This window comes from Mesoplodon mirus (assembly GCF_964341445.2).
Source record: "Mesoplodon mirus genome assembly, chromosome: 3".
Lineage (NCBI taxonomy): Eukaryota > Metazoa > Chordata > Mammalia > Artiodactyla > Ziphiidae > Mesoplodon > Mesoplodon mirus.
Window position 1 is genome coordinate 125,561,171 of NC_138978.1, and position 23,178 is coordinate 125,584,348.

At 39.8% G+C, this 23,178-nt stretch overlaps 1 protein-coding gene across 4 annotated transcripts in view; it reads left to right on the forward strand.

The window, feature by feature from the left end:
- The first annotated feature begins 4,557 nt into the window (after positions 1-4,557).
- Positions 4,558-23,178, forward strand: part of UAP1 (UDP-N-acetylglucosamine pyrophosphorylase 1) — a 38,240-nt gene continuing 19,619 nt past the window's right edge. For 3 of the 4 annotated variants that reach the window (XM_082612711.1, XM_082612712.1, XM_082612713.1), the window contains exons 1-3: positions 4,610-4,767; positions 13,148-13,484; positions 21,517-21,721. In XM_082612711.1, the coding sequence (XP_082468837.1) occupies positions 13,205-13,484; positions 21,517-21,721 (485 nt within the window). In that variant the 5' untranslated portion in view covers positions 4,610-4,767; positions 13,148-13,204. Of the gene's footprint in view, positions 4,768-13,147; positions 13,485-21,516; positions 21,722-23,178 lie in introns of all 4 variants that reach the window. The other variant, XM_082612714.1, reaches the window with a different exon arrangement.

Genomic DNA, 23,178 nt, shown 5'->3' on the forward strand with positions numbered 1-23,178 from the left:
CACTCTGCACAACACGTTTCCATACTCCTCATCTAAGCCTCACTGTTTTCAACTGGAAGGTTGAGAATTAGAGAAAAACACTTTCCTAGCATTATTCCTGTCCTAAGGGAGCACAGCTGTCACCCAAAACAGCACTGTGTGGCATTTACAGCTTCCCAGGTGATGAGGCTTTCCGACCCGGTGATTGAGGGCATGTGACAGGGGACAGGCAAACGATTCTGTTGACTCTCACACCCTCGGTCCTTTCCTCCAGAGCTGTGTGCTCCGTGGGTTAAAGATTTTCTTCTTTTGTTTGGACTGATAGTGAAGAACTCCACCATTAGTTGTATTCTAATTTTTTGAACTTTAAAATTTTTATATAATTTCAACCTTACAGAGAAATTGTCGAGCAGTACAAAGAAGCTCCATATACCCGTTACCCAATTCACTAATTGCTAGCATTTTCCCCCAAATATGCATTTCTATCACATATACACACATAAGTATGCAATTTCTGTACTGGGATTAATAATCATGAGTTCATGCTAACTTCAATTCCAATCTGCACTAAAGAGGTAATTCTAGCCTCTCTGCCTTTCCATATGTGTAATTTTCTTCTCCAGAAGTAACTTCTCTCTCATTATCTTCAATATATTGTCATTTGCTCACCTCCACGATACAAACAAAAGTTTCAGAATTGCTAACCCACACCACTGTGAAAAGCCAACCTACTAACTAGTTTAACACTTGTTTACAATTCATTTTGTCTTTAGATTGAGGGTAGAAAGTTAAAATACTGTGCCCACAGGTATATTCATATGTCAAAATCACCAAATTGTCCATTTTAAATATCTGTAGTTTATTTTAACTCAACCTCAATAAAGCTGTGAAAAAATACTGTCTTCAAAAGTTACTTGGGTTAATTCCCCCAAGGAACCTTCTTAAAAAGTTATGTTATTTAAGATATAATTAGGTTGATTTGTTTCTCTTTGGTTTCTGTTTCAGGGTTCAACCTCCCTCTTTGTTATTTTTATTTCATTTTTTGAATATGTAAAGCATTAACAGGGTTCCAAAAGTCAAAACTATACAGAAAGTTGTATTTAGAAAAGTGCGACTTCCCTCCCCATTCCTCCACTTGATTCCTACCCACCCTCTGCAGGTAACTAATCTTATTGGTTTCTGTTTTGTCTTTCCTGCTTTGTTTTGTTTCCAAAAATAAGCAGATGTTTGTACATTTTCTTATTTCCCCTTCTTTCATTATGTATACTTGTTTGCACTTTGCTTTTTTTCTCACATACCAATGTCCTGAAAGTCACCCCTTTTCGGTTCGTATCAGTCTCTCTTTTTGTTTTTTGTAGTATTCCATGTAGCTATGTAGTATTCCATGTTTTCTTCTACTACCTGTATGATTTTATACTTTACTCTTAGATCTCTGATGTGTTTGGAGTTTTTTCTTATGAATGGTGTGAAGTATGGATCTAGTTTCATCTTTTTCCAAGTGGCTACCTAGTTGTCCCATTTACTCAAAAGTACAGTGGTTTGAGATGCCACCTTTATGATATAGTACTTGGGCCTATTTTGGACTGTCTAGTCTATTCCATTTGACTATCTATTCACAATTGTTCATGTTGTTCACAGCTATTCACAATCTACCACATTGTTTTAATTATAGAGGTTTCATAGAAAATTTTGGTATCGGGTAGGTAGGCTTCTTATTGTAGTTTTTTTTTTTTTCAGTGTTTTCCTAGTTATCCTTTCATGTTTCTTTTTCCATGAGCACTTTGGTATCAGCTTGTCTAGCTTATACATTTATAAGATGGAGTGTAATTTATACACTAACAAAGGGTGTTTTTCCTTTTATCAAGTATCTTTGTGGCTTTTGTGTAGGAATGTTTTACAGCTTTCTTTATACAGGTTTTGCACATTTTGTGTTACATTTAATGTCCTTTGTTGTTATCGTAAATGGGATTTTCCTCTATTATCATGTCTTCTAAGTAGTTGTTTGTGTATATGAAAACGATTGACTTCTATCTGTTCATTTTATAGCCTTACTGAAATCTTTTATGATTTAGTCTTATCATTGATTCTCATAGTTTGAATTAATCTTTTGATTTTCTAGAGTTTTCCAGGTACTCTCATGTCATTTGAAATTCAAGGTAGTTCTGCTTATTCTTTTCTAATTCTTAAGTTTCTTACAATTCCTCTTAATTGCATTAGAAGAGATCTTCAGTGTAATGTTAAATAATCATGGATAGTGAGCATCCTCGCCTTCTCTGCCATTATTTTTTAATTTTATTTTATTAATTTTTTCTGCCCCACGTGGCATGCGGGGTCTTAGTTCCCCAACCAGGGATCGAACCCACACCCCCATGCAGTGGAAGCATGAAGTCTTAACCACTGGACTGCCAGGGAAGTCACTGCTGTTAGTTTTTAAAAGACTATGTATATAAAAAATATTTTAAAAGACAGAAATAACTCTTTAGGTAAGACATTTCTGGATATTTATCTGGTAAGATGAGATTATGGCCCTTTTTATGCCTAGAAACTAGAAAAATATTTTTAGCACAAAGGGTAAAAGTAAAAATTTGATTTTATAATAGTTCGTTGAAAACACTTGTGTTGGGCTCAGTTCTTCCTCTTTTCTTTAATGAACTCTTTAATAGTGATTTTTCTCTTTATTCATTCATTCATCTAAGATTTATAGAATGCCTATAATACTCCAGACACTATTACAGAGTCTTTATCTTTTAATTTTTACTACACCCATGTGAGTTAGGTATTATCCTCATTTTATAAAGGAAGAAATCAGGGTTGAACTGTGATTTTGAATCTGGTCTCCTACGTCAAATTTTTCTAAATTCTCATATATTTCTTCCTCAGGGAGTAGAAATGTAGATGAGTGACACCCAGTATATTTTTAGAAAGCAATTGTCTTACATTCTCTTCCCTTCCTTAAAGGTCACAAAGCTGTATTATTGTGGGGAGGCTTCTAGGTCTCTTCAAGTGGGAACTCAGCAACATTAATGGGAGTAATTTTGTTTTTAGTTATCATGAAAGGTTTGAGGGAAATGTTCTTTATAGTATCAGGGATCCAAACAACAAAAGGTTTTCCAGATGATGGTAAGTATATCAAGGTATTCAGGACCTAGAACAGTGCCTGACATAGCATAAGCACTCACATAAAAACAGTTACAATTTATTTAGTATTTACTCTGTTCCACATTGTTCTTGTATTGACTGGTTTAATCCTCACAACACCCCTAAGGGGCATAATTATTATTGTCTGTATTTTATAGATGAGAAAACTGATGTAGAAAAGTTAAGTTGCCAAAGATTCCAAGCAATAAAGAAGCTGGAATTCTGCAGATCTCATGTTCATAACCACTACAACTATAAATCTTTCAAACAAATGGATGACATTCTGTGATCATGAAAGATAGTGTTCAATCTCCTGAATGTATAACTACCAGCATTACTCATCCAGGGTAAAATTTTCAGTTACTTAATGCAGTGGATGATTTTGAAATTGATAAAGAAAATTAAAAGGCTCTTGCACTCAAGAAGGTGGAAGAAAGGCACTGAGATGCCTGAATTTCTTAGGTATTTTGTTAAATCTAGATGTTTTGGTATTTCAACATTTTGGACTTCTTGCAGAAACTGTGCCAAGTGCCACGCATAAACACAGCTTTTAAAGGCACAGTGCCGAGCATATAATCGCATGTGCACATCCACACAAGGTTATATGGTATACAGGCAATAATAAACAGTCGCACAGCAATGGCCTTGGAGGTCAACCAGTCCGACGACACTTTTCGTGTCATATACTGAGGCCCAGGGAGGTTAAGACCACAGTCACACAAAGCTGACATCGGGCTCAGTCTCTATGGCGCGCGCTTTTCATTTTCTCAGGTTACCTAATACATTTGCTTGCATTTCCTCTCTTGGTTTTTTTTTTTTTTTTTTTGGTGCCTATTTGTGCAAAGGTAAATGGGTCTGGTTTCACGTGCTTGCGACCCCAAACACCATAGAACAGAAACACGGTCAGGGCCCTGACTACCTGGCCAACTTGAGACGAAATAGTAGCGCAAGGTCAGAGGGCGCGACAGGCCCGCCCCTGGGGTTCTGCGCTGAGACGTCTGCTGCCGCGCTTTCGCAACCCTCCGTGTGGGTGGTCGGACAAACGCAACCCGGATGACACAGCTCCCAGTCCAGCTCCGCGGTCCGTTTTGGAAAAAGGGGGGCGCCCCGAGCCGTGGGGCCACAGGAAAGACTAGGAGCCGCAGGAGGGCACCTCGAGGAACAACACAGTGACGTCGGGGATCTTAGGGCCTAGCCGTGGTACCTCCGCTGGGTTCGAAACTCGCCCCACCCAGCGAACGCAAAGGACACCCCTCCCAGCCGGGAGGACGCTGGGGGCGGGGCCACCTACTGACAGGACCCTCGCGCCATCCCCATTGGACTGGAGAATGAGTGACGCGAGAGGCCCCGCCCCTCCCCGCCCCGCTCCTTCGCGGCGCTCCTCTCCGCGCCCGCCTCGTCGCTTGCGCTGTGGGCGCTGACGTGTCTGGGCGGGTGGTTGCGACGCCTCCCCGCGCGGGCAGCCACTCGTCGCGGCGACGGAGGGGCGGGGTGGCCGGGGCCGGCGCTCCCCCTGGCCCCAGCTCCCGGCCCGCCCCGCCGCCCCGGCCCCCTGGATGAGGGTATATATTCGGAGCGGGCGCTGGACGCCGATGAGTGGCCGCGCCGAAGGAGCCGGAGCTGGGCGGAGCTGTGGTCGCGCCGAGAGAGGTGAGGGGCTCCCAGCTCAGTCGCTGTCTACTCTTGGCACCCTGGAGGAGACGGCGGGACTCGGGACCCGGGGCGGGTGGGGGCCTGGTGCCGCCACGCACACGCTTCCACGGCCACGCGCGCGACGTGGACACGCGGCGCACGTACGTGCAAAGAGCCAGCAACCTGGCACACGCCGAGGAGCGCGCTGCCCACCCACACTGCTCCCGTGTGGCCCGCAGCGCTTCTCAGCCTCGGCGACCCCGCTGGGAGTGCTGGCATGAGGGCGCCCACATGGGCAATGTCTGCAATCAGGGGTTTGTCAAGCGGTTGGGAGCGGAGCCTCGCCTGGACCTGGGATGGGGGCCTTGAGGTTCTCAGGCTAGGGCCTTGTGCACAGTTATGCCAAGCTTGGGGGGCCTACAGTGGGGACAAGTCGTTGGAACTGTGCGGTGGGAGTGAGTTGGGGTGTCCTGTGTAAATGAGGGAAAGACTCTGAAAGCGTTGATGGTAAGGATTGGAGATACTTGTGGGGGCCATGAGAGTGGGACAAAGGCTACTTGCCACTTTCGTTTTGTTTTAATACTGGTGATGGAAGAGGGTTGAAATTTCTGGCTTTCCCTTGGCTTGGCCAAGCAGAAACATGGGATTGGAGGGTTCAGAGCACACATGTGCCGTATGGCTTCCCGAAGATTTTGTTAAGTTTGGCCTGACCCTATGCTATATTTATTTGTACATGGTTTATGAAATCTGAAATCAGGGAATAGTGATTATGATAATGTGTGTATGTTATTATGTAGTGCCTTTAGTTTAAGGGTTGTCTGGTGAAATTAACTAGGTGTGGATCGAAGGCAGTTTCCGTTCCTTCACTGTTATTGAGTTGCCTCACTTAGCTTGGGCTAAAAAAGACTTAATAGGCTATGCTGTGAAGCATTTAAAGGGTTCAATGGTCATGTCTCCTCCCCATGACTATTTTTCAAACGCTCTAAGAGGTTACTTATCAATTTGGGGGACATAATATAGCCGCAGATATAGAGGTAGGAAGGAGACCAGAAAAGGAGGGGGAAATACTAAATATCTTTTAAACTTGAATTTAAATTCTAATAAAGTTATATTTGATAATGGTGGGCTACTGCCAAATATGTCATTGTTTTAATGCAGATGCATTGCTATGGCCATGTAGCAAGTTCTGTCATAATTTCTAGATCTTCAACTTTTTCAGACTTTGGTTGTCAAAGTAAAAATCCTTGTCTAATTCTCTTATTTACTACTGCTTACCATTACACACATGCACACACCTCTTATGAGAATTAATGGAGAAAATAATACTATTTTTGTGGCATGGAGGTGGTTATGTCTGGTTCATCCTGTAAAGTTCCTCTCCTACTTGTCCTGTACATTTTCTTCCTTTCTCCATTCTGTTGGCTTATGAACTCAGTTTTGCAAAGTGAGTCAGGTATAAGAAAATCAAGTGTGTCTGTATTTTTGAATAAAGTACAAATCACCTGTTTCTCTTGCCACCCCTCTCTTTTTACACACATACACACATGCACATACACACGCACATGGAGATAACAGAGTCTTTCTCCTGAGGGTCAGTATAGCATGATGGTTAAGAACGTGAACTTAGGAGTCAGGCTGTTAGGGTTTGAATCCTAGCTCTGTCACTTTACTGGTTTTGGACCTTGAGCACGTCATCTCTGTGGCTCAATTTCTTCCTCTGTAAAGCAATCCCAATAACAGTACCTTAGAGTTGTTTTGAGGATTAGCAGCTATCTATAAAGCAATAAGAATCGTGCTGCCATATATATGTTAGTGTTCGTTGTTATTGCCCCTTCTAGGGACCCACAGATGTAGGTTCTCTTAACCTGAGTTTGTAAATGGTGTTTGATGTTTAATAGTCCTCATGAGGTAGAGAGTATTATTAATCCCACTTTACAGGTGGGGAAACGGAGGCATAGGGAAATAAAGCTGAACTCCAGAATTTTGCTCTCAACTACCTTGTATACTGCCTTTTACTATTCTTACAGGAGAAGATACTTGCTTTTTCTTTGGTACCTACTTTTCCTCTGTCCTTTATATCTAAGCTAAGCAATTACAACGCAGTGATGATTCTTTACAGTGTGTCTCAAATTTATCCCTTTCACTCTTATTTCCTCTGCAACAAATCTGGTTGCTCTTTGGTTTTTCACACCTGCAGTTGTCTTTTAACTTGTTTTCCTGCTTCTAATTTTCCCTCCTTACAGTCTGTTTTGTGCCATGCTCTTTTCTCTCATCTCTCTAAAGCATGGTGGAACGACCCTGTTTAGTAATCTGTGTTGGCTTCCTGTTACCTCCTCTGTTTGGTCTAAATTCCTTTGCTTAGTTTTCAAGGCTCTTCATGGGTTAGCCCTAACCTACATCATTTCCCATCATTCTACATAAAACTTCAACTTTCTTACTGCTCTCCATCCTACACATGTTTACTTTTCATGGCCACCAGGCTCTGCTTGTTTCCGAATCTTGTCTATATAATCTCTTCAACCCTTGAGACACAGCTAGATCATACTTACTTTGTGAACTCTTTCTGGACAATGCCTGTCTTCTCTTGCATTTATCTGTATTAGCTGAGTAGATTAAATATTTCCTCATTCTCCTATTTTTTATTACTATTAACATTTGGCTGGATTATCATGGAATGCTCTTAAAAAGCATCTCCTTATCACTTGATTGTTATGTGTGTATTGCTTGTCCTTTAGGGGGCAATTCTTTTTTTTAAATTTCATTTATTTTTTATACAGCAGGTTCTTATTAGTTATCTATTTTATACGTATTAGTGTATACATGTCAATCCCAATCTCCCAGTTCATCCCACTGCCACCCACCACATTCCCCCCTTGGTGTCCATACGTTTGCTCTCTGCATCTGTGTCTCTATTTCTGCCATGCAAACTGGTTCATCTGTACCATTTTTCTGGATTCCACATATACACATTAATATACGATATTTGTTTTTCTCTTTCTGACTTACCTCACTCTGTATGACAGTCTCTAGATCCATCCACGTCTCTAGAAATGACTCAATTTCGTTCCTTTTTATGGCTGAGTAATACTGCATTGTATATATGTACCACATCTTCTTTATCCACTCGTCTGTCGATGGGCATATAGGTTGCTTCCATGACCTGGCTATTGTAAATAGTGCTGCAATGAACATTGGGATGCATGTGTCTTTTTTTTTTTTTTTGCGGTATGCGGGCCTCTCACTGTTGTGGCCTCTCCCATTGCGGAGCACAGGCTCCGGACGCGCAGGCTCAGCGGCCATGGCTCACGGGCCCAGCCGCTCCGCGGCATGTGGGATCCTCCCAGACCGGGGCACGAATGCCAGAGATTTCTGTGCATTAATTTTGTATCCTGCAACTTTACCAAATTCATTGATGAACTCTAGTAGTTTTCTGGTGGCATCTTTAGGATTCCCTTTATATAGTATCATGTCATCTGCAAAGAGTGACAGTTTTACTTCTTCTTTTCCAATTTGTATTTCTTTTATTTCTTTTTCTTCTCTGATTGCCATGGCTAGGACTTCCAAAACTATGTGGAATAGTAGTGGTGAGAGTGGACATTCTTGTCTTTTTCCTGATCTTAGAGGAAATGCTTTCAGTTTTTCACCATTGAGAATGATGTTTGCTGTGGGTTTATCGTATGTGGCCTTTATTATGTTGAGGTAGGTTCCCTCTGTGCCCACTTTCTGGAGAGTTTTTATCATAAATGGGTGTTGAATTTTGTCAAAAGCTTTTTCTGCATCTACTGAGATGATCATATGGTTTTTCTTCTTCAATTTGTCAATATGGTGTATCACATTGATTGATTTGCATATATTGAAGAATCCTTGCATCCCTGGGATAAATCCTACTTGATCATGGTGTATGATCCTTTTAATCTGCTGTTGGATTCTGTTTGCTAGTATTTTGTTGAGGATTTTTGCATCTATATTCATCAGTGATATTGGTCTGTAATTTTCTTTTTTTGTAGTTTCTTTGTCTGGTTTTGGCATCAGGGTGATGGTGGCCTCATAGAATGAGTTTGGGAGTGTTCCGTCCTCTGCAAGTTTTTGGAAGAGTTTGAGAAGGATGGGTGTTAGCTCTTCTCTAAATGTTTGATAGAATTCACCTGTGAAGCCATCTGGTCCTGGACTTTGTTGGAAGATTTTTTTTTTTTTTTTTTTTTTTGTGGTACGCAGGCCTCTCACTGTTGTGGCCTCTCCCATTGCGGAGCACAGGCTCTGGACGCACAGGCTCAGTGGCCATGGCTCATGGGCCCAGCCGCTCCGTGGCATGTGGGATCTTCCCAGACCGGGGCACGAACCCGTGTCACCTGCATTGGCAGGCGGACTCTCAACCACTGTGCCACCAGGGAAGCCCTGTTGGAAGATTTTTAATCACAGTTTCAATTTCATTACTTGTGATTGGTCTGTTCATATTTTCTATTTCTTCCTGGTTCAGTGTTGGAAGGTTATACCTTTCTAAGAATTTGTCCATTTCTTCCAGGTTGTCCATTTTATTGGCACAGAGTTGCTTGTACTAGTCTCTTATGATGCTTTGTATTTCTGCGGTGTCCATTGTAACTTCTCCTTTTTCATTTCTAATTTTATTGATTTGAGTCCTCTCCCTCTTTTTCTTGATGAGTCTAGCTAAAGGTTTATCAGTTTTGTTTTATCTTCTCAAAGAACCATCTTTTAGTTTTATTGATCTTTGCTGTTGTTTTCTTTGTTTCTGTTTCATTTATTTCTGCTCTGATCTTTATGATTTCTTTCCTTCTACTAACTTCAGGTTTTGTTTATTCTTCTTTCTCTAGTTCCTTTAGGTGTAAGGTTAGATTATTTGAGATTTTTCTTGTTTCTTGAGGTAGGATTGTATTGCTATAACTTCCTTCTTAGAACTGCTTTTGCTGCATCCCATATGTTATAGATCTTCATGTTGTCATTGTAATTTGTCTCTAGGTATTTTTTGATTTCCTCTTTGATTTCTTCAGTGATCTCTTGGTTTTTTAGTAGTGCACTGTTTAGCCTCCATGTATTTGTGTTTTTTACAGTTTTTTTCCTGTAATTGATTTCTGATCTCATAGCGTTTTGGTCAGAAAAGATGCTTGATATTTCAGTTTTCTTAAATTTTCCAAGACGTGATTTGTGACCCAAGATGTGATATTATCCTGGAGAATGTTCCATGTGCACTTGAGAAGAAAGTGTATTCTGCCACTTTTGGGTGGAATGTCCTTTAAATATCAATTAAATATGTCTGCTCTATTGTGTCATTTAAAGCTTGTGTTTCTGTATTAATTTTCTGTCTGGATGATCTGTCCATTGGTGTAAGTGAGATGTTAAAGTCCCCCACTATTATTGTGTTACTGTTAATTTCCTCTTTTATAGCTGTTAACAGTTGCCTTATGTATTGAGGTGCTCCTATGTTGGGTGCATATATATTTATAATTGCTATATCTTCTTCTTGGATTGATCCCTTGATCATTATGTAGTCTCCTTCCTTGTCTCTTGTAACATTCTTTATTTTAAAGTCTATTTTGTCTGATATGCATATTGATTCTCCAGCTTTCTTTTGATTTCCATTTGCATGGAATATCTTTTTCCATCCCCTCACTTTCAGTCTGTATGTGTCCCTAGGTCTGAAGTGGGTCTCTTGTAGACAGCATATATATTGGTCTTTTTTTTGTATCTGTTCAGCGAGCCTGTGTCTTTTGGTTGGAGCATTTAATCCATTCACTTTTAAGGTAATTATTGACATGTATGTTCATTTTACCATTTTCTGAATTGTTATGGGTTTGTTTTTGTAGGTCCTTTTCCTCTCATGTGTTTCCCACTTAGAGAAGTTCCTTTAGCATTTGTTGTAGAGGTGGTTTGGTGCCGCTGAAATCTCTTAGCTTTTGCTTGTCTGTACAGCTTTTATTTCTCCATTGAATCTGAATGAGATCCTTGCTGGGTAGAGTAATCTTGGTTGTACATTCTCCCTTTCATCACTTTAAATAAATTGTGCCACTCCTTTCTGGCTTGTAGAGTTTCTGCTGAGAAATCAGCTGTTAACCTTATGGGAGTTCCCTTATATGTTATTTGGCGTTTTACCCTTGTTGCTTTCAGTAATGTTTCTTTGTCTTTAATTTTTGTCAGTTTGATTACCCTGTGTCTTGGCGTGTTTCTCCTTGGGTTTATCCTGCCTGGGACTCTTTGCGCTTCCTGGATTTGGGTGACTATTTCTTTTCCCGTGTTAGGGAAGTTTTCTACTATAATCTCTTCAGGTATTTTCTTGGGTCCTTTCTCTCTCTCTTCTCCTTCTGGGACCCCTGTAATGCAAATGTTGTTGGTTTAATGTTGTCCCAGAGGTCTCTTAGGCTGTCTTCATTTCTTTATTCTGTTCCGCAGCAGTGAATTCCACCATTCTGTCTTCCAGGTCACTTATCCGTTCTTCTTCCTCAGTTATGCTGCTATTGTTTCCTTCTAGTGTATTTTTCATTTCAGTTATTGTACTGTTCATCTCTGTTTGTTTTTTCTTTAATTCTTCTAGAACTTTGTTAAACATTTCTTGCATCTTCTCGATCTTTGCCTCCATTCTTTTTCTGAGGTCCTGTATCATCTTCACTATCATTATTCTGAATTCTTTTTCTGGAAGGTTGCCTGTCTCCACTTCATTTAGTTGTTTTTCTGGGGTTTTATCTTGGTCCTTCATCTGATACAACATCCTCTGCCTTTTCATTTTGTCTCTTTTTCTGTGAATGTGGTTTTCCTTCCATAGGCTGCAGAATTGTAGTTCTTCTTGCTTCTGTTGTCTGCCCTGTGGTGGATGAGGCTATCTAAGAGGCTTGTGCAAGCTTCCTGATGGGAGGGACTGGTGGTGGGTAGAGCTGGGTGTTGCCCTGGTAGGCAGAGCTCAGTAAAACTTTAATCTGCTTGTCTGCTGATGGGTGGGCCTGGGTTCCCTCCCTGTTGGTTGTTTGGCCTGAGAAGACCCAGTACTGGAGCCTACCAGTGGAGCTCTTTGGTGGGGCTAATGGTGGACTCTGGGAGGGCTCACGCCAAGGAGCATTTCCCAGAACTTCTGCTGCCACTGTCCTTGTCCCTGTGGTGAGTCACAGCCACCCCCCACCTCTGCAGTAGGCCCTCCAACACTAGCAGGTAGGTCCAGTTCAGTCTCCCTTGGGCTCACCGCTCTCTCCGCTGGGTCCCGGTACACACACTACTTCGTGTGTGCCCTCCAAGAGTGGAGTCTCCACTTCCCCCAATCCTGTCAAAGTCCTGCAATCAAATCCCACCAGCCTTCAAAGTCTGATTCTCTAGGAATTCCACCTCCTCTTGGCGACCCACAGTTTGGGAAGCCTGATGTGGGGCTCAGAACCTTCACTTTACTGGGTGGACCTCTGTGGTATAAGTGTTCTCCAGTTGGTGCATCACCCACCCAGCGGCTATGGTATTTGATTTTATTGTGATTGCGCCCCTCCTACCATCTCATTGTGGTTTCACCCCTGTCTTAGGATGTGAGGCATCTTTTTTGGTGAGTTCCAGTGTCCTCCTGTCGATGATTGTTCAGCAGTTGTGATTCTGGTGCTCTCGCAAGAGGGAGTGAGCACACGTCCTTCTGTTCCACCATCTTGAACCAATCTCCTGGGCTCAATTCTTAGTAAAGACAGTGGACATATTTTATTGCTTCTTTGTGGAAGTTGCTCTTGAAATAAAATGTATTTTTTATAATTATAGGGTTCCTGTCTTCTTGATATTGTTGTATTCTGAATTCTGTGTTTCTGTCCTTAGCGATAAAAGGAGAAGGGTTGAAATATTAAACAGTCAAGTGTTCTTTCAGTAGTAGCTTAGTGGTCAGAGAGGAGTAGTATAGAGGCAACTAGAGCCCTGGGATCAGACTGTCTGCATTCACACCCTAGCTCCACCAGTCAGCCGGGTTGCTTTGCCTCTCTGTGCCTCATTCTCCTCAACTGTAAAGCGATGATAATAATAGTATTTATGTCATAGAGCTGTTGAAAATTACATGAGACCATGTAGGTAAAGTACTTGGTGCAGTGCCTCGTATATAAGAATAATTAGCATTGTCTTACAAGTTTGATCTCTTATGAGTATGATCATGATGGAAAGGCAGAATTTCCTTAACAGCAAGGGTTTTAAAAAATTTTTTATTTTTTATTTTATTAAAGATTTATTTTGGCCACACTGTGGGGCTTTCAGGATCTTACTTCCCCAACCAGGGATTGAACCCGGGCCCTGGCAGTGAAAGCACTGAGTCCTAACCACTGGACCACAGGGATCTCCCAAGACTTTTTTTTTTTTTTAATGTACTTACTTTTAACAGGAAAAGTCTCCTCAGGTTTTGAGGTTGGACTTTGACCTGCTATTCATTTCTTTTCTCTTTCAGGTTTACAGGTACAGAAATTACACCCCAGTTATCACAAAACTTGGCTACCAGAGCATTATGAACGTTAATGCCCTCAAACTCAGGTTGTCCAAAGCTGGGCAAGAACACCTGTTGCAATTCTGGAATGAGCTGGAAGAAGCCCAACAGGTAGAACTTTTCACAGAGCTCCAGGCCATGAACTTTGAGGAGCTGAACTTCTTTTTTCAAAAGGCCATTGAAGGATTTAACCATTCCTCCCAGCCAGAGAAAGTGGACGCACGGATGGAACCTGTCCCTCGAGAGGTGTTGGGCAGTGCTACCAGGGATCAAGATCAGCTGCAGGACTGGGAAAGTGAAGGTACTGAGCATGGGAAGATTTGCTCGAAGGCTTATTATGAGATGTACTAAAACCATTAAAGTAACAATATTTTCACTTCCTGAAGACCTTAAACCAGGTGACTGATCTGAGAGTGACAGATTGTGTGGCCAAGAGGCCGCAGTGGCTCCTGTTGCCAGTCTCTTCATTCTCTTTTCATTTCTGGTGCCTCATTCAAGGCTCTTCTCATTCAAGTCATAATTTGCCTCTAGCCTCTTTCCTTTCTCAGTGTCCATATTTCTATTAGATTTCCCTTCCTGAAGCACAAGCTGAATGGTTCCGTTTATGCTAGCTTACTCCAAAACCCTCCCCTAACACGGCCCTATCCAATCTTGTCTCATGTTTCTCTCCACTGCTACTGCCCCACACCTTTCAGCTGGACCCTGTAATTCACCTTTCTCTGAACATTCTAGTATGCCTTTCCTGCCTTTGCTCATGCTCGTCCTTAGCTGGGTCTGGCCTTTACCCCTTCTCCATGTAGCTGGATCACCTTGTGATGCCACCTGTCTCCTGGAGCTGTGCAGTGAGGTGGCTCTGCCACTTGGGAAACTTACACTCATTCTCCAAGGTTCACCACACATACTCTTTGATCTGTCATCTTCTTGTCAGTGTCCCAGGTTGAAATTATTTGTCCATGCTCATCTTTCATTTTTCCTTATAATAAGGGTTGTTTATGTCTGTCTTCATCATTACATTGTAAACTTTTAAAGAGCAGCCTGTGTCCTAGGTGTCTATGTATGTCACATAGCATTTAGAGCAGTGTTTTGCAGTTATATGTTGGTTGATAAATGTTGAATTTCCACAATGCTTTTTCCTCTAAAGCATATCATAAAATCTGTCCCCAGAGCTAGTACTAATGAGTGCTTTTGACAATGGCAAAATAGCTAAAATTTAGCTTTTTTTGGTAGGGTTAAGAACTATGGTTTTTATAATCTACTACTCCTCCATAAGTAAAAGTGACTAAATATTGCAGGCCCTTGAGTGTTTGTACATGCTTCTTGTCAAATCTGGACCTCATTTCCTCAGCTGTAGAATGAACAGATTGGACTAATACTTTTTCCTTTTTAAAAAAACATTACTTTATCGCAAAAATAATATCAAAGTAACAGATATACTGTAGAGAAATTGCCCATAACCTCATGAAATCTATGTTTTTATTTGTCCACATTGCCACCTAGTACTTGATTATATACATATTTACTTTTATAGGTATGATTTATAGTCTATATTTGCACCACACTATGGGTATTTTTATTGTCTTTCGCTTTTTGGCACTCCCTGCAACCTCCCAAAAATGAAACATAACTGCCATTATCAACCTTCTTCTCTGCCATTATCTTCATGTCTTTCTCTGGGCTTACAGATCTACTGTTTTTCAAACTGTTCCAAAGACCTCTAGGGTTTCGACTGCTGGTGAAACTGTGGAGAGGGGGGAACAGATACTAAACAGGTAGGTCTCCAGCCCCTTCATCTCCCCACTCCAGGAGCAGTTCTACTTTGACCTGTTTTTATGTATTTGATACATAAACAAATAAACCTCTTTACATGAGGTTTTACTTAAAAGGGGTTGAAGATTAAAAACATTGAAAATAATTGGATAATCTTCAATGAGGGCCCTTTCATATTTAAAATGCTTGGTAGTGGCTAACCTCGCTTCTTACTTAGAACAGGGCTCTGCCACTAAGATGTGAGAGAGTGACTTCCAGATGGATCCTTCTGAATGGAGGACAGTAGTGACACTGTGACCCTCACTAACTTTGGATTCATTAATCTTTCCCTCCCTCCCTGGGTTTCACCAAAAGCCACACAGGACCTCTTCTTACCCTCTGGTATTCCAGCTGCCTGTATTTCTTTCTCCTTGTGATATTATGGAGATGAAGTCTTAGAATTAACTCTTATGGAAAGCCAAAGCTTTGGTCTTGTATAATGGGGACCATGAGCAACAGTCAAGACTTCCTATAGTTTGAGTCTTCTTTATGGCCTTTTTGTTGGAATCTGTGGAACAAAAGTCTACATTTATGACTTTTCATTTAGATTAAAATCCAGAACTGTTACAAGCAAGTCTAGTATAAGAAGGTGCAAAGCAAACTTCCTTTTGGCTTGCTGTCAAGGGAAGAATATTTATTTGTGGCTTAAGCAATAGGGGTGGAGAGGGAGACTTTTTAACTGACATTACAACCTTTTCATTAGGTAGAAACTGCCATATGTGTGCAAATTCCTAACAAAATGAAGTTTCTGCAGTAAGTTATCAAAGGAAAGAGATTGCCATTGCAAAGATTTCAATGCTTTATTTCAGATAGTAGGACATTCCTGATAATTATATCAAAGACAACCTCCCCCCCAGCCCCCGCTGCACCTGCCCCCATCCCACTGCCCCAGGATAGGGGAAATAAAAGCATTGTACAATAATTTCAAGGGGTCTGGTGGCTACTGACATTAGAAATTTTAACACCTAGTGTGGAAAATTATTGGTGAAGGATAAATACCTAAGCTACCACTGTGCCCTTTATTGAAGAGAGATCTTGTTTTGATTTAATTCTTGAAGTGTTCTGGCCAGTTGTAGAAAATGGAATGTAGAGGGGTAACTGAAAAACCTCTGTCTTACAAAACTGAGATCTTGGAAGAAGTAATTCAGAAGCTTCAATGAGAATATCATTTTAGAAAAGATATTCACACTGGGAAAATATATTTGCTTAAAAAAAATCCCGTTCTTTATTAAAAGAAATGCATGCTTAAACTGAACACAAAACAATCTTGTAATTCTGTGTTATAATAAGAAATTAATATTCAGTGTTAGCCCTTTTTTTTTTTACCTGTGAGACATTTAAAAAAATTAATCCATGTAGCACTGTAGAAAAGTAAATGGATTGTTTAGAAAAAATGTATTCATAACATTATCTTCTTCTACATTTCCTGAAATCTAGGACAGTGATATTTCTAATAGATTTGTTTTATTTTAAAAATAACACATACTTATTTTGGAGAAGTTGGAAAATACTAAGAATTACAAAGGAATAAAGATAAATCTCTGCTGTCCCACAATCCAGAGATAAATATTCGCTAGTAATATTTTATAGTATTTTCTTATATATACACACACGTACATTAGGATTATAGTTTATGTATAGCCTGCTCCAGAAATTGTTATTATGAAAAATTTCAGGCATATTTGGAAGCAGATATTTGGTGACAAAAAATAGTATAATGAACTTCTATATATGCATTACCTTAATTAAATAATTATCAAAATTTTGCTAATTTTGTTTAATCTATCCCTCTTTCATTTTTCTCTGCTGTAGTATTTTAAGGCAACTTGCAAACATTGTTTACCCTCATAAAATTCAGTATACATCTCTTAAGTGTAAGGACATTTTCTTCCTAATTACGATGCCATTATTATACCTAATGAAATTCACAATAATCCCCCAGTATCTAAAACCAGTTCAAATAGAGATTTCCCTTATTAGTCTACTTTTTGTGCTTAATATTTTGGGGAAGTAGTTAATCCATAAAATAATTGTTTCACCTGTAAAATGTGATTAAAAATTAAAGACTTAAAATATCTCCTCTCTCGTGTATAGTCTTTCTTCATTTCCACCAGTTGAATAGCCTTTTTATCCCACCCCTTGTCCAGCAGTCCTGAAAGTTTAGATAGAAAGCTCTGGCAATGCTCTGCATCAGAAGCACCTGTGCCATCCTCCTTGTTTCAGGCACATGCTCAAATCAAAAAGTATGTATGAGAGGAACTAGTCCAAGCAGGAAGTTATCCAGGAAGCAGTTGACCTGTGAGAGGCCACTGTAAACTCTTCTCTCTGTTTGTTGTAAATGTTATCAGGAAAAGTGCTCAGACTCTGTTGGGCTAACATGCATGACTCCCCAAGGAGAGAGGTATACCCCTGCCCTGGGAATGGCTCATTCTGGCTTGATTTTTTTTTTTTAAACTTCTGATTTAGTGTGTGTTAGGTCCTGATTTCTGTGGGAAGGTAATTAACTCTAGTGACCTGTAATGAAAAGATGATATAGTAATGTACTTTTCAGGGTTTTTTTCCCATATATTTGCAGAAGTTTTGGGATAGAAGTTCATAATTTCCTAATTGTCACATGGGTTAAGTACATTTATAATCAGTTAACATTTTTCAAATAGGTGCAGTGCTGCCTGTATAAAATTTATGGTATGACCCATACAGTTTGAAATCATGTATATTGCCATGTAACTAAAAGGCTTACTGAATTTTATTGGCCTGATTAATTTCAAGAAGTATTTTATCTGTCATTATAAGACAGATACTAATTTATGTGTTACACACTTTTGATAAACATTGCAGTTTTATTGTAGTAACACAGTTGAAATGGATGAATACTTCAGCCCCACATGATTTGGTATTGTTAACAACAGCTGTAGCTACATTTATTTAGTTCTTGAATTGCAGCTGGCTTTGATACTCTAGGGACTGCTTTCTTTCCTCTTGTTTTTCTCTGTCCATAAGTGAGATGCATACGCAGGAAGAAGTTAATGCAGAGACACCTTTTTATCACAAATATTTATGGGTTGTGTTATAATTCATTATAATAGTTGTAGCTAGATGGAGATAAGATGTAAATGTAGATCTGCCTGGAAATGTACCCCTGGCAAGCATGGTCTCAATGCTACTTTTAAAACATAGTGATTAGATGGCTTATCAGGTCCACAGATGGAAAGAAGAATTGGAGAAAGTATGGCTGTCGGGGGCTTAGGAAACAAACACATGCCATTTATTTCAATGAAGAAAGAGACCACTATCAGCTGTTGGTTAGCACAGCTTTAGAATGGAAACATTTGGAAATTTGGAATGAAGCAGTAGTTTAGGGAACTGATCCAAGGAAGAGAAAAGGTTATACAGTGATATTTTGATAACCAGTAAGAATCTGTGCTGGTTGGTGTTGCTTGGCCATCTGGCAAGCAGGAGCTCAGATGTGGAGCTGACTCTGGGAGTGTGGCTCTTACCTTTTACAGGTAAGGGAGCTGAGAGAAGAAACTTACTTTTGGACCGAAGGTAAAAGTAAGAAGGCAGGAAGGATGATTAGAGCCATATTAACAGTACAACTTAAATCACATGTGCTCTATAAAGAAAATAAATAGTACCAAAAAAACAAAGACCTTTGTGTCCAGAATATTTATCTGGGACATTTGGGGAACATGTTTAGAAATATTTTTGATTCCAGCACCTTTGGTGGTATGTGAGGGTCCAGACAGACTGAAGTTATTTATCTGCCATTCTAAAATGGTGCAAAACCTGACCTGAACAGACATGAGACTATTGATAAACTTTTTGTATCCCACTTAATGTGCTTATAAGGTACTGTCTCAGATCTGCTGGGGTAAAATATAACATATTGTCTGTGTACTATATTCCTTTTTAAATTTTGAAGAGTTCTGCATTCTGAAATAAAATTCTGAAATAAATCTGGTTTAGGTAAGGAATTGTGGACCTGTATTTTATTTTTTTTATTTTTTATTTTTTTTAAATTTATTTATTTATTTACTTATTCTTTTGGCTGTGTTGGGTCTTCATTTCTGTGCGAGGGCTTTCTCTAGTTGCGTCTAGCGGGGACCACTCTTCCTCACGGTGCGCGGGCCTCTCACTGCCGCAGCCTCTCTTGCTGCGGAGCACAGGCTCCAGACACGCAGGCTCAGTAGCTGTGGCTCACGGGCCCAGTTGCTACGCGGCATGTGGGACCTTCCCAGAGCAGGGCTCAAACCCGTGTCCCCTGCATTGGCAGGCAGATTCTCAACCACTGCGCCACCAGGGAAGCCCCTGGACCTGTATTTTAAAATAATGCTTTTTGGGTCAGTGACAGCAGAGTTAAATTTATTTCCTAGAAACCATAGTTTCTTTCATAACTCAAGGAATAACCAAATGTAAAATGGTTTTCAAAACTGCTTTATATGGTTCCCTGTTCCCTTCAGATTGCTTCATCTCAGCCAGTCTTTGTTACATGGTGGTTGTGGGGAGTGTTTAAACACAACACGGAGCTGGAATGCTGTTAGAAATTCAGTGTTTGGCAAGTTTTGGAGAATATGGGCTCTTCCCAGCTCAGCAGCTTTTCCATGTAGGGTGATGGGTAAGATAGATAAGAAAAGGCAGCACAACCTCTCATGAATTCAGTGGAAAAGAGAAGGAAGGGCAAGAAGGAAATAGGAAGGACAGTTTACACCCCTAAAAATTATGGTACTGTATAATTTATCTGTTAAATGTTTGGGTGTGATAAGAGACTGCTGTAGGCAGTACAGTGCTGGTGAATAGGTCAAGTTCTAATCCTGATTCACACTTTTTAGTTGTGTGACCTTGAGCAAGATCATTAACTCATCTGAGCCTATTATCTCTAAAATGGGGAAAATTATACCTACCTTTTAGATTTTAGTTACTATTTTGGAGTCTAACATTACCCCTGGTATTTTATTTTCAAACTCTGATAAGGTACAATGAAATTCCATGGAGAAAAGGACAAGGACAATCTAGTTATAGGCAAGGAAGAACGAGAGAAAATTAATTCTCAGATAGCTAAGCTCTCAGCTTTACATCAAAGGTGAGAATTATGGAAATATCTAACGTACTTTTAAATTTTTTGATTGAAAAAATTGCTAGAAAGTTCTTGCATAACATCCTTGGCTGTACTTAGTTACTAGTGAAGACAGATTGTAGAATCAGGACAGTTCTCATTTTATAATGGATTTATTAAGAATATTTCTTTAAGTTCACAATGTACTAGTATATTAGCTTTAGGAAAGCCCAATATATCAAAAACATAAAGCATAAAGCTGGTAAATTAGACAAACCCGCATTCCCTGAAGATGTGAAAAATAATAATAATTGATACTGGCCACCACTGCCCCCTCTGGCTTGGCCTACAATTGTGGATAGTGGCCTGCCTTATTCGTAGAATTTCTGAGAATTTTAATGAAAGTATGAAATTCAGAAAATAGAACAAAACCCATCAACCATTGCTTTATCACATCTGAGCTTTTACAGCTTTTCTAGCTTCCCAGAGATCCAGTTTCTTTGTTGCCTCTTCCCACAAGCTACTCTACCTTCTGGTGCTGAAGCTGTCTACCTTAGAGTTATGAGGTAGCTCTTAGAAGTGGTACATGGCAAGATTTTATTTTATTTTATTTTTAATCCAAACTGAGAGCCTCTGTCTCTTAATAACATTTATAGTTTCACTTACAGTTTCAAAAAAACTCCATGTCACATCCTTCTGAGCTGCAATAGATGGCCTATTTAAAAAAAAAAGAAGGCATTTTAATAAATTGTACTGAAGTATAATTACATACAATAAAATGCACTAGTTTTATGAGTTGTTAGCAAATTTACACACCCATGTAACTACCACCCCAATCAGATATACAACATTTCCATCATTCCACAAAGTCTCCTGATGCCCTTTTGCAGGCACATCCCCTAAGCTCATTCACTTGAGTTGGGTTTCAAACCCAGGTGTCCTGACTTCAGAGCCCGGCTTCTTAACCGTTGGACTACACTGCTTTCCCAACTCAGGGTTTCTTTTCTTTACATTTACTGGATGGTAGCTTGTCTATATGTTTATATGCTCATTGATTGATTAATTGTTATTGATTGATTTATCAGCTGGAGGTAATTTAATAGCATCATCATTCATCCTGAAGCCTAGGGATCTGCTTTTATCCTATCTTTTTCTTAACTTGCCACATCTGGTAAGTTGTCAAGTGCTTTTAAAACATTTATAACATCTCTTGGTCTTTGCCTTCCAACCTTATTAGAATAAAAATTATTAGTTCATTAAAGTATACTATTCATTGTTTGGTGTTTGGTTGGGTTATATAAATTTAATTTTTTAATAATAAAAATGTTTTTATTAACAAGATAGTCATCCATGATTACTTGTGAATTCCTTGTCTTTATGGCTTATGCAGATAGGGTGACTCTTTGCAGCTACCTTTGTATATGTAATCCTAAAGTGTTGAACTATAGAGTGATACACGTATTTTCTTTTTTAGGACTTTTCCAGATTTCTCAGAACAAAGTGGCAGTTCTTCTTCTAGCTGGTGGGCAGGGGACAAGACTTGGTGTTGCATATCCCAAGGGGATGTATGATGTTGGTTTGCCATCCCATAAGACACTTTTTCAGATTCAAGCAGAGCGTATCCTGAAGCTTCAACAGTTAGCTGAAAAATATCATGGCAACAAATGCATCATTCCGTGGTAAGATATTTCTCATTATGGGACAGTGTCTGAACATATATTGGTTTATAATATTCAAAATGCATATGTACTTTATTCATAGGCAGATGTGTTTCCTGTTACTACAGATTTTCTTGGGAGCTATAATTTACCATATATGTTAAAATAATATGTGTTACAGCTAGATAGATAATCACTGTAGCCTTAATGAGCAATATATACTCACCTCCAACTTTTAATCCCTACCTGAGTACCTTTGGGTACTCAGAGGGTTCTCTAGGTCTAGAAACTTCATATTGATTGGTAGTTTGTTTATGTATAGAATTTCTGATTGAAAATCAGTTTCCCTCTGAAATTTGAAAGCATTGCTCCATTGTTTCAGCATTGCTTTGGAGAGGTCCATTGCCACTCTGATTCCCAATCTTTTTTTTTTCCCCCCTTTTGCTCTGAAAGAATTTGGGGTCTCTTTTTATCTTTAGTAACTGAAATTTCATGACGACGTGGTATGGATCTATTTTCAGTCACTGCTGTGGGCACTCCGTGGGTTCTCTCACTCTAGAAACTCATATCCTTAAATATTGGGTTATCTAGTCCACCTGAAACCTCACCCTTCTCCCATACACACCAGCTGAAAGCCCCATTGATTTCTCTGCTGTGGGCCAAACTGGGATTCTCAGTCTCTGATAGTATGTCAGGTCACCAGGGCCTATCTCGGCCAGTGTTCATCTTCTAAACACCAAGAGATTACAGGAAATTCTGCTCTGTTTTTTAAAAGGTTTTGATTTAGCTCTTGAATCTGTTTCTCAGAGCAGCTTTGGAAGTTAGCATGTTTTGAGGGGGAAACCAGCTGTGCGTTTGAAATCCCTCAAGTCCCTAATGTTGTTATTTTAGCCCCAGGTGACCAACAAAAACTCTGCTGGTTTCTCTGTCCTTCTGCCTGGTCCAAGCTCAGATTCTCTACCACTAGCCTTTACCCCCATCAGCAAATACCCCCAGGAAAAGGCAGCTGCATATCTTCAGCTCTCCTTTGAAAGATTCTCACTCTCTTGAATTTTAGTTCTAATCCATGTTGCTTTTGTAGCTCTCTGATGCCTTTAAAAATAGGCTTTTTGTAATTTCCTCAGCTTTTCTAGCTATTAAGGATGGTATTGGCCAGCTGTGAACTATTTTCTTCATTTTGATTCCCTTGGGGATTTTTGAAGGACGTCTGTGTTCTAAGTGGCCAAAATTCTACCTACAGCCCTGGCCTCCCACTATCATGTTGGATTTTCTTCTTTTTCTTTCTCCTCACAGCTCAGAATTTATTTTTCTTATGTGGAACAGTTTAGTCACTTCTTTTGTCATCTAAATCATGATGCCCAAAGTTTTTGTGCCCAGGCTTCATAATACTCATAATGCCCAGGATAATTTGTTAATCAGATATTGACTATGCTGGGAAATGATATAATGTTTTTCATTTAACAGATATTAATTGAGTA